This window comes from Nyctereutes procyonoides, unplaced genomic scaffold (assembly GCF_905146905.1).
Source record: "Nyctereutes procyonoides isolate TBG_1078 unplaced genomic scaffold, NYPRO_anot_genome, whole genome shotgun sequence".
NCBI lineage: Eukaryota > Metazoa > Chordata > Mammalia > Carnivora > Canidae > Nyctereutes > Nyctereutes procyonoides.
The window spans coordinates 26,655,007-26,669,438 of NW_026575047.1; the positions used below are offsets into that span (position 1 = coordinate 26,655,007).

The 14,432-nt window shown below is 45.2% G+C and overlaps 1 protein-coding gene across 1 annotated transcript in view; it reads left to right on the forward strand.

Annotated features, from left to right (window-relative positions):
• The first annotated feature begins 491 nt into the window (after positions 1–491).
• The window catches only part of CPEB2 (cytoplasmic polyadenylation element binding protein 2), a 70,549-nt gene continuing 56,608 nt past the window's right edge, over positions 492–14,432 (forward strand). Inside the window, 5 exon segments of the mRNA XM_055326625.1 lie at positions 492–979; positions 982–2,100; positions 2,103–2,495; positions 5,446–5,727; positions 6,494–6,583. Of these exon segments, the coding sequence (XP_055182600.1) occupies positions 740–979; positions 982–2,100; positions 2,103–2,495; positions 5,446–5,727; positions 6,494–6,583 (2,124 nt within the window). The 5' untranslated portion in view covers positions 492–739.

Consider the following 14,432-nt stretch of genomic DNA (forward strand, 5'->3'; position numbering starts at 1 on the left):
ATGTGACCGAGGGCGGGACCGGGGTGACAGGAAGGGGGCGGGGCCGCGAGGGCGACGGGGCCGGGGCGGAGCGCGTGCGACCAAAGGGCAGTCTCTGCGCGGAACCCGCGCCGGGAGGGGCCGTTGCCCAGGAACCGTCGGCGCCGCCCGCGCACGCTCGCCCTGGTGCGCGCGCGGCGGGGGCTCGGGCCCGAGCCGGCCGCCCGCTCCCGCCACCGGCCTCCCCTTTCCCCGGGACGCCGCAGGGAGCCGCGGAGGCGCGCCGCTCGCTCCCGCGCTCCCCGGCCCTCGCCGGCCCTCCGAGGAGCGCGAGCGCGCCCCCGCCCGGGGCTGCATACTGATGAGGGGCGGGGCGGGGCGGGGCGGGGCCGCGGGGGCGGGGCGGGGCCGCGGGGGCGCGGAGGCCTCGCGCCCGCGCGTGCCAGGACGCGCCGCGGGGGGCGGTGCGATTGTGAGGTGGCGCTGACGCACGTTCCGGAGTTCTTAAGCGGCGAGGGCGGCGGCGGCGGCGGCGGCGGTGGCGGCCGTACCCGAGCCGGTCTCGGGAGGCGGCGGTGACTGCCGCGAGGGGTGGCGGGGCCGAAGTAGGTGCCCCTGGCTCAGTCACGGTGTCCCTCTCACTGGGTCCCTCTCACGGTCTCCCCTCCTTCCACCACGGCCGCGCCGCCCCAGACCCGGCGGCTTCCCAGGCGGGGCGGCGGACCGGGCGCGTCCCCTCCCGCTGCCGCCGGCCTCATAAATGAGGGACTTGGGGCTTGGGGTGCTGCAGGCCGCCCCGCTCCGAGGCGGCAGCCCCGGGCCCCTGGGCGGCGGCGGCGGCGGCGGCGGCGGCGCGTCCCGGCCCTACGCCGCGGCCGCCGCCCCGCAGCCCTCCGCCACGCCCTTCGGCCCGCTCTCGCCGCCGCCGTTGCCTGTCACCGGCATCTCGGAGGCCGCCTCCCCCTTTCCCATCCCTCTCGGCTGCGGCGGCGCGGGCAGCTCGGCGCCGCCGCCGCCGCCGCCGCCGCCGCCGCCGCTTCCTCTTCCTCCCCGTTCCTGGCGCATCAGCAGACCATGCAGGATGAGCTGCTGCTGGGGCTGACACAGCAGCCGGCGCGGCCGCTCTCGGGGGCGGCGGCCGCGGAGAAACTCCCCAACCACCACCCCGGCGGCGGCACGAACGCGGGTGTGACCCACCTCCTCCCCTCCCAGGACTTCAAACCGAGTCTGCACCACCCCTCCTCCTCCTCCGCCTCCTCCTGCTGCTGCTGCCGCACCTCCTCCCCGCAGGACTTCAGTAAGCGGCAGCAGCAGCAGCTGAGCAGCCAGAAGAGGAAAGAGTTCAGCCCTCCCCACCTTCCCCACCCTCCGGACCCGAAGCCGCCGCCGCCGCCGCCGCCGCCGCCGTCGCTCCACTGCCCCGGCCGGTTCAGCCCGCCGCCGCCGCCGCCGCCGCCGCCGCCCGGCCCGCTCCTCCAGCCGGCGCAGCTCGCCCAGCGCCCGCAGCCACAGCAGCCGCCGCCGCCGCCGCCGCAGCCGCCCTTCAGCGTACCGCACCCGCAGCACCTCCCGCCGCAGGACTTCGCCCCGCGGCAGCGCCCGACCGACCTGCCCCCGCTCCCGCAGCTCCAGCCCTCACCGCCCGCAGCCCCGCGGCGCCGCCACGGAGGCGCGGGCAGCCCTCGCAAGACCCCGGCCGCGGGCGAGGGCAGCGCCGCCGAGCCCCCCAATGCGGGCTTGTGCCCCTCGACGCCGCCGGTGAACCCCGCGCCGGGCTCCATGGAGTCCCCCAACCACCCTCTGCTCAACAGTCCCAGTAACCTCCTGCCCGGCGGGGCGCTCGGCGCGGGCGCCTTCAGCAGCCTGCAGAGCCCGGACCTTCCGCACCCGGGCGGCGGCGGCGGGGGCGGGGGGCCCCCCGGAGGCGGAGGGGGAGGCGGCTCCGCGTCGCCGCCGCCGCTGCCCGGCTTCGGCACCCCCTGGTCGGTGCAGACCGCGTCGCCGCCGCCGCCGCCCCAGCCCCAGCCGCCGCCGCCGCCGCCGCCGCAGCAGCAGCCGCCGCAGCCCCAGCAGCCGCCGCAGCCCCAGCCGCAGCAGCCCGGCTCCTCGGCCGCCACCCCGGGCGCGGCGGCGGCGGCGGCGGCGGAGGCTCGCTCAGCGCCATGCCGCCGCCCAGCCCCGATTCAGAGAACGGCTTCTACCCCGGGCTGCCGTCGTCCATGAACCCGGCCTTCTTCCCGAGCTTCTCGCCCGTGTCCCCGCACGGCTGCGCGGGACTCAGCGTGCCGGCGAGCGGCGGCGGCGGCGGCGGCGGCTTCGGCGGCCCCTTCTCGGCGGCCGCAGTGCCCCCGCCGCCGCCGCCCGCCATGAATTTACCTCAGCAGCAGCCCCCGCCGCCCGCGGCGCAGCAGCAGCCGCAGAGCCGCAGGTCGCCCGTCAGCCCGCAGCTCCAGCAGCAGCACCAGGCGGCGGCCGCCGCCTTCCTGCAGCAGAGGAACTCCTACAACCACCACCAGGTACGGCAGGCGGCGGCCGGGCTGCGCCGCGGGGCTGGGGACCGGGGCGGCGAGGGCCGCTCGCCCGAGGGAGAGCGGGACCGAGAGGGCGAGAAGGCTGACGGGACGCGGGGACCCCGGCCCTCGGCGGGACGGGCGGGCGGGCAGCGGCCGCCGTGGGCTGCGGGGCTGCGGGGCTGCGGGGCTGCGAGGCTGCGAGGCTGCGAGGCTCGGGCCGGGGGCTGGTGCTGGAAGCCGCCCGGGCCGGGCGCCCCCTCGAACGAACGCCCGGCGCGGCGGTGGGGGCTGGGGCCGCGGCCGAATGGCGCCCGGGCCGAGGGCGGCGGCGGCGGCGGCGGCGGGTGGGGCGGCTCGGCAGTCCCCCGCGGCGGGCGCCCCTGGCTGGCGTAGGAGGCCCGCGGTCCGCGGCCCGCAAGCCCGAGGGACGCGGCGAGGACGGGCGGGCCCGGGCGGCGGCCGAGGGAGGCGAACTCGGGAAGGAGGAACCGGAACGGCGCGGACGGTGCGTGCGGGGCGCCGGGGACTCTTCCCGGTCGTCCAGTGGGGAGCGGCGGAGAGGCGCTCTCGGGTCGAGCCTGGCTCTCGGCGCCCCGGCCGGCGCGGGGTCTGGCGGGGCAGGAGGTGGCCGCCGGGCCGCCCGCCCGCCCGCCCGCCCGCTCGCCCGTTCGCCCGTTCGCCCGCCCGCCGGCCGCTGCGCCGGCGAGCGCAGGGGCCCGGCGCCGGGAGAGCAGCGGCCGAGGCGCCGCGGGCGCCGTCAGGGCGGACCTGTCAGACCGCGCTAGAGCCGCGCCGGCTGGGTCGCGGCCCGGAGGCCCGACACCGGGTCTCTGCGCCTCTTGGTGCGTGACGAATATTCTGTGGCGTTTTGAGACCAAACTAAACTTGAGCCCGGATTCGTGTGCGACCTCGGAGGGAGGAGGACTCCCGGGGTGTTTCGGTGGCCTTGACCTTTTCTTGAGTGATGGGGTTTGTCTGTTTTACCTGCGGTAATGCGATTATGAAATCACACTCGGCAGGGTTTTTTGTTTTTTGTTTTTGTTTTTTAATTCATCCGGGTCATTTCTGATTCAAGCTCTTTGGTTATCTTCTCAATACAGTGTTTGAACGACCTCTGGGTTGGTTAATTGACATTGAAAGACTATTTTGTTCTTTTCCGATCCAGTCAGCATTTATTGTAGTGATTAGTATGTTTAAGGTCATTTTCGTGATTGAGGATCGAGAGACAAGCAAAATTGGACCTTAACCAGTGCCTGCTTACTCCTATAACTTTTTCCGTTGACCAGTTCAAGTTTTCAAGAGCTCACCTTTTGAAAGACGAATGCTGTCTAACCAAAGTAACACTTCCGAGTTTATTTGAATTAACCAGAGTAACAGTTAAATTTTGTTTTTTTTTTTTTTTAATTTTGGATTACTGGTGTCTCCCCGAAAAACGAGAATGTGGCCTACGAGGATTGAAATTACGGAATTCTGAAATAATGTTCCACTTTCCCATGGTTTCCACAACCCCTAGAGGGTATCTTTTGTGTGTCAGGGTCTTCATTTTTTTTTTTTTTTTAACTGGTAGGTTGCCACAGGTAAATTATTTTTAGGTACTTTCGTATTCTTAGACCTATGATGTAGAACATTAGAAGACCTTATGTTATGATTCATATTTAACGATAATCTGTTTTTTGTCAGAAGATGGTTCTCACAGTGAAGTTTAGGAGGTCACCCAGCTGTCATGTGGAATTTTAAGATCACTGGAAGAGACCTTGAACACTTTATCAGTAAGGAAAGGAAGGCCCCTCAAGAATGGAGTGATTTGTTCACTGTCCCTGAGCTATGCCTTTGGAACTGTGTTGAGGGGGCACTGTATATTTATGAATTTATTGGAATTTAAGAATGTTTTTAAATAGGTACTATAGATTCAGTTGTTTTTTTGTTTGTTTGTTTTTAAGTTGTCTTGTAAGAAGGAGGTTTCTGATAAGAATACTTCTTCCAACTTACTAGAGCGACTGCATGGTCCATACTTCCTCTGGCTCACTGTTAGTGTAAGCTTATTGACAACATAATTGCTAGCAGTTAATACTTTTCAAAAAAACTATAGTTACTGCCTCTTGGCAGATTCTTACCTCTTTTTTTTTGGTTATAGGTTCTAGTTTGGAATATAATTTACTTTTGAAAATGAATGAACTGAATGGAGATTTGTATTGAGATCTCGCTAGAATGATCAAGGCATATAGTTGTTTATCTTTGGTATATCTCAGTGGATCCACCTATGGGTAACAACAGATAATTGCTTAACTGTTCATGGATAATTAAGTGAAAGAAAAACAAAAACACTTTAAAAGAAACTACATTAAAATTGGAATAAAACATCTTAAAAAGTTGAATAAACAAAGAAGGCTTTTTTTTCTGTACTGTCACTGTACTGAAAGGTGTTTTTAGTTCACGCAAGAGACCACCACCAAAGGTTACCATTATCCACTGTTGCATTAGTGCAGTTTGTTTTGGAACTCGCCTATCATTACTCCTATCTTTATTAATTAAAGACCATGTTTTTAGTTGTAAGCCTAGCAGAATATGGTTGTTTTAAGATCACAGTGTAGGTTATTATCTTTGAGGATCTTCAAATTTAATTTCAATTTTAAAGTGTTTTTTTTTTCTGATTATTATATAATTTTGAAGGGAAAGAAAAGTAACTGCGTGGTTCTATTTTAATAATTGTTATGAAATATCTGCTTGAGTCATTATCATTTAAAGTGGACAAGAGGATGAAAACCCATCTGGCATTAAATGAATGTTTTCATATAGCAAGATCTCAAACCTATTACTTTCGTAACCTGTTAAGATATATTCTGTTGCCTTTAGAGATTTTTTTTAAGATTATATTTTTAGCTCAGGTGTAAATTTGAGTTTGAATTATAAACTCTTTAAATGCCTGTAATTTAAACAGATGTGTTTTTCTCAGCCTCTTCTGAAACAATCTCCTTGGAGCAACCATCAGAGCAGTGGCTGGGGCACTGGAAGTATGTCGTGGGGAGCAGTGCATGGCAGAGATCATCGTAGAACTGGAAACATGGGAATTCCAGGAACTATGAATCAGATATCTCCATTGAAGAAACCGTTTTCTGGTAATGTCATAGCACCACCGAAATTTACTCGCTCAACTCCATCACTGACTCCAAAATCTTGGATCGAAGATAATGTGTTCAGAACAGACAACAATAGTAATACACTCTTACCCTTACAGGTAAGAATGGTATGTAAATGGTCTTATTTTTAATGTTTATCTTTCAAAATAGGAAATTGGGTGGTGGTAGTAATACTAGTATGGTAAAATTAACAGATTAAACATAATAAAAAAGCTCTTAATTTTTAAGCCTATAATTTAATTGCCAAAGGATAAAATACATATGTATATAGAAAATTGAGACTTAAAAATTCTTGAGACACACAGTAGGAAAGAAGCTTCATAAGATATAGAAAAACCTGCTGTATTTCTTAAATGCATGAAGCTCTTTAATTGGCAGCTCAAGAATGCCTGAATTTATTCATCTTTAGTAGGCCACCAAAATAAATTTCTTTTCCAATATAGGTAAACTAAAATGTTAAGTAATTATTCATAGATTTGCCTTTAATCAGCTGTATATATATATTAGGATATAGTTAGTACAGCTGTAATTATGGCAAAGTAATGTTAGGGCTTTTTGCATCAAATTAAAATTTGTCCTCAGTGGTCCAATGACTATTTTTTCCTAAATGTGGCCTAATAGTTATGATGATTAGATATTTTTCAGGCCTTTTAATGCTTTACTGTTATTATAGGGTAATAAAGATCTTTATAGCCATTTAAAATGAAAAGTTTTCCCCCCTAAGGCCTTTAAGAGGACCAAAGATACAAATTAGAAGGAACTTTGATTGTTTTTGTTTTCTTTTTTCTTTTTTCTTTTTCTTTTGTGGGTGGGTGTGGGGAAGAGAACTGCTTATTTCTGATGAAAACTTCTATGCTATTGAAGGTGAGATCTAGTTTGCAGTTACCAGCTTGGGGCTCAGATTCACTCCAAGATAGTTGGTGCACTGCAGCCGGAACATCCAGAATAGACCAGGTAGGCTGCACAGTGTATACTTTTCAGGATTTTGACTAGGAGTTTAGTGTTTGTATTATGAGTAAGATTTATTATTTACTTTCCAATTAATACTTTTTTAAAGCATATGTCAAAGAACATTAAAGCAATTTATTTTTAAAATGTCACTTATTTAATATGAAATGATTCATTTTCAGATTTATAAGTAATTCATAATTATATTTCCAAAACAATTTGTTTTTGGAAAAAGGAATTATATACCCAAGAGCACCTGACTTTAGAGATCAGTCAAACTGAACAGATTTTATCTTTCTGAATTACTTTCAGTTAACATTCAATTTTACAGAATTTTCATCAGTGTTCTACAGAATTTTTTAGTGGATTTTTGTCATGAACAAAAATCTACATCTACAAATCTACATTTGTCTTGAGACGTATTTCTAAAGAAGCCCTAGCTGCAATTTTTTTACCTTTAAAAAAAAAATCATATGTAGTATTTCTTTATTCTAAAATTTGTCACTGTTCTTATATACTATCTTCTTCCAAATAATGTTTCCCGTAGAAAAACCCTAAATCGAAAAGCTAGAAATCAGTCTTAAATTACCTTCAAGCCCTTTGTGGTTACAAAATGCTATCTCTTTTCCTGCAGACTAAATTTGAATTCATACTGGGTACCCGGTGATGAGCATTATTACAGGACAAGTAGAAAACTCAGTCCTTCATGAGGATTCTTTACTACAGAGCCGCAGCTTGAATGAGCATAGACTTGACATTGTGGGAGCCCACTGAATGGAGCTATGTTATCCTTAGCTAAGGCTCTTCCTTAGTTAATTTATCAACATGAGATGATTTTACAAGTAAGGACTATAATAGATTAATAATGTTTGCAAATAGCTTTTGAATCTGCAGGGTTAGCAGTAACTTCAATAATCTATCATTAGCATTTATTTTAGACAAGTCCTACCTATTTACCAAAATAGTCCTACCACTTAGAAATAGTTACCTCACGTAATGTGTAATTTATCGTTTTGTTAATAATTTAAGTTAGCTGTCCATCTATTTCTATTCACTTCACTCTGGCTCGGTTAGGCCATATTAGTGACATTTTTATGGTATTACTTTCATGTTGTTCAAATTGAATATATAAATGCCTAGGAGATGGTAGAAGAGGAAAATTAAAATAATCATTTTGAAGGTGGCAAGGGACATGTTTTTAGAGAGGAAAGGACAATTATTTGAAGAGCATATGTAAGAAGAAGCAGAGGATATGTATAAGGGATATTAACTATGGAGAAGAAAGGAGACAGATTAGCTGGCATAAAGGGACCATGGGGGTGGGGCATATGAGGTTATTGAAATTATTTCAGTTTGTCTAGTGCTAGAGAGTAGATAGAGGTGATAATGAAAGGGAAGTTTGTAAGCGGGGCTCTACAGGAGGGCCTTTAGGTTGCTGGAAGATGAGGGCCTCAGCACTCCTGCTTAGATTTCAGTCAAATCCACTCTGTTCTTACCTGTTTTATAACCTAGGATTTTAGGTAAATTGATTTTACGTAAAAGGATTTAGGTGCTTAAAGATAACTTTTTTTTTTTTGGTAAACTGCTGAGATATTGGCATTCCCTGTGGATCCTTGAGCCAAAAGTGTGATGTGATGAAGTTGGAGTGGTGAAGAAAAAGAGTGTGAAGTGAACTAAAGGAAGGGAACCTGAAACATCTTCCATCTTCCTCTTTCTCAGTCCTTGTAACATCAGAGGTGACAGTCTATGGGCTTTCATATTTTTGGATCATAGTTTTCTTATCTATAAAAGGAGAACCTTGAACTAGATCATGAAAAGCCTTTTTAGCCAGTTTAGTTTTCTCTGATCTATTTTGGCCATTTCTCTTCCTCCCTGTGCACCATCTGCCCCCCCCCACCACACACACACACACACACACACACACACACACACACACATTATTTTTAGAATATAAGTGTCTTGGTTTATTGGGGAGAAGGGGAATTGGATTGAGGCAGTCAAGGTGTAGTGTATGACCTCCTAACTGGTCTTAAAAAGCAATGTGGTTTTCTCTTTTGAGGCCCCTAAGGGTACATATTATACATAATTTGTTCTGTGTTTCTATCTTTCCATAAAAGGTTGAGGTATTTGAAGTTGAGGTTCTTAAAAATACAGCAACAACTACAAACTTCAATTGGTATCTTACACCATTGGGTAGTTCCTTACTGTTTAGCAAAGTTAAAATTATTGAAAAATCTTAAGCACTTAAATATCTGGGGCAGTATTTTCATTCTGACTTTTTTTCATCACATCCAGCATTTTGATACTAATTAATCTCAGTTAACAAATACATTATTTTAAAACATTTAACTTTTCATTTCTTTTAGTTTCAAATTGATTAGGCATCTAAAATATACTAAATTCTAGAGCTGGAGTCTTAACTCTTATACCTGGATACTTGATGCCTTATCTATACCAAAAACTAGACATGAGTTTCACATTCAACAAATAGGATAGAAATAGTTTTATAGATTGGTTTTATTCAGTTGCATATAAAGTTTTTAAGGTTGCTGGGCATTTCCTTTAAGTATTTTCTTATGGAAAAGCTTCAAATTTAAAACTTTTAAAAACAAAGGTAAAGTTGTATATACATTTCTGACTTTAAAATGAATATTAGTTATATGTGTTAATTTCCTTAAGGCTAAGAATACTTTTCTTTAAAATGCTGTTAGCTAGTTAACCCTTGCAAGAAGTCATACTCAGATATGTATGAATTCTAATTACCTCAGAAGTAAATTTTCAATTAGATACTGAGATTACAGTATATTTATTAATACTTGAATATTTTAAATCAGAAAGTAAATATACTAGTAGCTGAGATTATTACTTACAGGTTTATATATAGTACATCAGTTCTCTGTAAGCAAGGTAACGTAATGCCTTTAAAAGTGTAATGTAGCTGTAAAGCCTTATGGATGTTGGCCTGTCCTCTAGCCTAAGGGATTGGAATTATCAGTATAGTCAGTTCTAGATTTTTGTTCCTGTGGAAGTTCTTGAGCATGTCACCTAAACTACCTTGAATTAATTGAAGCTATTTTCTGCCAGTCTTTAATACCCAGACTGTTATGTGACAACACAATAGATGATAATATGTGGGTCTCTCATAAAAATATATTTGGTGTCTTTATTCATTTTACACAAGAAACAGTGGCAGACCAAGTCTAATTTTTCATTTAATAAAGCATTCCTTAAACTGTGATTCTTAAATAAGATGAATCTCGGGACAGTGGTAGTCAACAAACCGTTAGCGTGTACAGAAAATGAGAAAGACTAGGTTCTCTTGTACTTAGGTAACCCATGCTTTCTTTTTAAGTTTTTTATCCTGCATTCAGTTCTTTAACTGCACTTGATGCATTCTTATACTACACATTTTCTACTTGCCTTTCCATTTAATCCTTGTGGATACTAGTATAGTTTTAGTCAGTTGGGGCCTGTAAAAATAAATAAATAAAATTTTTTTTTCAAAGCCACTGTCATAGCACTTTGTCAAGGTTCAGATTAGTAAAAGAAGTTGAAAAAATGTATGTTCTTTGATGTATGTGGTAGTGTATTAATTACCTTTGGGGTATATTACCTTTGGTATATTCTTTGCCTTTGAGAAGGTGAAAGTGCAGTCAGATGAAGAAGGAGTATCTGTGTGGAACAGCTAGAGACCGATACGAGAGAGTAGAAGGCTGAACGCAACATGTGCAGTAAGACAGTAGTAGCATGTCCTCTGCTAACTCAGTGCAGTGGCAGGGGGGCATCAGGAATGTAAAATCACTATTCACTTAGAATTGAGGATGATAGTAATTTATTTTATTTTAAGTGAAAATTGGAAACAAAACACAAAAATACAACAAAAGCTGATCTTCCTACTTAGAAGAATGTATGTTAAAGCATCTGGTATATCTTTAAATTTGACAATACAGAGTTTTCCTATAATCCATCTCCCTTTTCTTTGGGTGAATACTTCATTTTCAAGAGGAAAATCTTCTTCCTGACCACTTCTTTTGAAATGAGACAGGGTTTTGAATATATCAAAGTAAAAACATAGCATCCTATTGAAGTGTCCCTCTTAATTAAGTTCAAGTTCTTTTTGTTGTAATAATTTTAATATTCTTGGTCTGTTTTTCAGCATTTCTTAGGCCATCCTATTTAAGATTAGGATTACTTTGTTCTTTCTGTATTTTTCAGTCTTTCTGGGACTATGTTGTTTCTATAAGTCTTTAAGGCAAATGTCTAAGTTTAAGAAAATAATAAAACATTAGAATGGAATATACTGATTGTAGCTTTGCCGACAATATTTTCCTCAGTTTTGCCTATTCATTGCTGTGGGAATCTGTGATCTCAATTTCTGAAAACCCATTTAAGTTGACTCTTGCCAGGTAATTTTCATATTTAAAGTAGGTTAGGGTAACCTTTTCCTCATAGAGATTTTTTTATTTTTTAAGATGTTTATTTATTCATGAGAGACACAGAGAGAGGCAGAGACATAGGGAGAAACAGGCTCTCCAGAGGGAGCCTGATGTGGGACTCCATTCCAGAACCCCAGAATCACTACCTGAGCCAAAAGTGGGTGTCCAACCACTGAGCGACCCAGGTGCCCCTCCTCATAGAGATTCTTAATTTTGTGAAACATCTTGACTTTTCAAATTAGTCATGTAGTGATGAATATAAGTTACATTACTATGGTTTTCCATATGTACTACGCTGCTTGGTTTTGATGTGTTTGTTTACCTTAAAATAGTTTCAGGATTTCCATTTAGTTTTTAAACCAGTGGTAGTTTGTATGAACACAGATTTTTCTAATAGCTTTATTTCAGAAAAAATGCATGAGTATTTGTTTCATAATCAGATATGTTTCTGTTTCTGTTTCTATGTTTTGTTGGGTTTTTTTTAAAGAAGTTATATTCTAATCCCCATACTTTATTTAATGGGATTATCTGTATTTTCTTAACATGAGCCTATAGGTTTCATTAAATCCAGAAAGTGATTTTGACATATCATGTGATTTTTGCCTGCTCAAGGCTATTTTGTGTTTGGTGTTTTAAAAATCATGTGGGATGCATCTGATGCTTACCAAAGTGTAAGTTAGTTAATAGTTTTATAATAGTTTTGTTATTTTCTTTACTAAAGGAGGAGTTTATTTTATGATGAGAGACTTGAAAGGAAAATAAGGGGCCTTATTAGTGGTCATTGCACTATTTCAGTAAGAAAGCTAAAACTATCAATACACACAGCTTTTTTGAATAAACACTGTCAGTTGATTACCTAGTGGCCACTGATAATTATTGAATAACTTGCTTATGTATTTCCCTTCTTACCTTAAATATTGCCCATGGCCCATTGACAGTGTCTATGGAATTACTTCATTAATTTTACTTTAAATTTTGCTCTAAAGCAGGATCATAAACTTTGAATGGAGAGAAATATTATTTGGGTGGCAGTAATAGTCATCATTAATTAAGTTCATAGGTCCACTGTGATGGGTCATAGTCTGATTCTGTTCAAAAACCGTTAGCCTGGGAAGATATCCCTAAACCATAACACATTTTCTTTGCAAGAATTTAAGGTAAATAGAATATAAAGTATTTATAATATATCTTAGAATCTATATGGTAGCTTATCCTCTGAGGGTTTTGTTTTTTTTTTACTTATATGTACAATTTTTATGATAGTTTCCATTTTTAAGTTCTATTTTTAAATATGTTTTTAATACACCTTAGTTTTGTCAGTTAACATCTGAATACTATTCCATAGAGGATTGTAAGACTGAACAGTCTTTACCCTCACAGAGCTCAACTTCAATTCACAGAGTTTTTGTAGTAGAGATAAAGTACTATTCATTCAACAAACATTTGAGAGATAGCTATATTCCATAATTAGAAGGTCCCTACCCCTAATGAACTTAGTCTAGTGAGTAAGGCAGGAAAATCAACAAATTGGTCATGAACAAAGTATAGTGGAAGCACAGAAGATGGAAATATTTGGATAGATTACTAAAATTGTATGTCATTTTTGCCCAAGGGCCATGCTTTTCTCTATTCCAATTTTACTTCATTTATTATATAGTTCTTTGAGTCTTTTGCCTCTTTTTTTTTTTTTTTAAGATTTTACTTATTCATGAGAGACAGGCAGAGACATAGGCAGAGGGAGAAGCAGGCTCCATGCAGGGAGCCCGATGTGGGACTTGATCCCAGGACTCCAGGATCACGCCCTGAGCCGAAGGCAGACGCTTAACCACTGAACCACCCAGGCATCCCTATTTCTCTTATTTTAAAAGTGGACTTTAGGCACTGTGTAGTCTGAATTTTCTTTTCTAGAAGATAGAACAGAACCTAAAGATGTTTGGTTAACTTAAGATTTTTTTTTTGTTTAGAGATTTTATTTATTTATCAATGAGAGAGAGAGAGAGAGAGAGAGAGAGAGGCAGAGGCAGAGGGAGAAGCAGACTCCATGCAGGGAGCCAGATGCGGGACTTGACTTGATCCTGAGACTCCAGGATCACGCCCTGGGCCAAAGGCAGGCACTAAACTACTGAGCCACCCAGGGATCTCTAACTTACTCAAGATTAAGAAGCTTGGCACTTAAGTATGGTCTCTGGACTAGCAGTCTAAGTATCACCTGGGAACTTACTATAAATGCATATTCTCAGGGGCCACCCTAAGCCTGTTGAAAATTGACTCTGAGCAGTGCCAGCATTCTGGGTCCCAGTAATCTGTGCGTTTGACAGTCCTTCCAGTGACTTTGAAGCATGCCCAAGTGTGAGAACTACTATTCTAGTTCAGTGATTGTGACTCTCCTACCAAAGTCATTGTTAATGAAGTCAAATAAAGTAAGTAAAGATAAGGAGTACCAGTATAGCTGTCTGGTGATAAAGCTGGAGTGAGAACAGCTGGTCCAGCATCCTACCAGTTAATATTACTTTGCACACTTCTACATTCCTCAACAGCAATTTGTTTAGTCTACAATACTGATTCTGGCCCCCTCGCTTTAAAAACTCACAACCCTAATTTAAACATCAAGTGGAGTAAATAAATCAACATATTTCCAGGAAAGCTTCTTACTTTTTTTCTTTAGCTTTCTAAAAGACTGGCTCTGAATCATCTCTGGATTGTGGACTCCTTTGAAAAACTGATGAAATCCTTTTCTTCAGGAAAGAATTATGTGTACACAGATGTATAGAATATTGTATATAATCTCAGAGATTTCATGCTCCTTGAAGTTCACGGACTCAGGTTAAAAAGTCCCTAATTCTGATTTCTGTAGAGACTTCTTTGCCCTACTTTTCTGATTCTTCCATTTTCTTTTTCTGTATTAATCATTTTTTGAAAGTTAGAAACAGCCTTCCCTGCCTCTCCTTCATGTACGTACACTTGTACAAAAATCTATGCACATTTAAATGGGTGGGGATCATCACTGACATTTTGGTGATTTAGGGGGCATGGGCCAAGAGCTTGCTCTGGTAGTTCCCCATGTCTATTTGTTCAAGTACGGTGAGGGTGTGTTGGACAGAATAATGGTATAAATTCATAGGCATTAATCAAATTCCTTCTAGTAAGCAAGTTGACAGATTTAACATTTAGCAAACAAGACTTCCAGCTATAAAAAAGGCTTTGTTCTGGGACTTGATGAGGTAGGAAACTTGATGAGATGAGAATACTTTCTATCCTCTTTCCTCCACCCCTGCCTTCTTTGCAGGGTGTGGAGGGAAAGAGAATTTAGAAATGCGGAGACCGGTATGTGAGAACTTCAGAGAGCAAGATCTGAATATAAATATTATAGGTGTTAGTCTTGGTTCTGATGTTAGTAGTTCATGCTTTTAAGATTTACT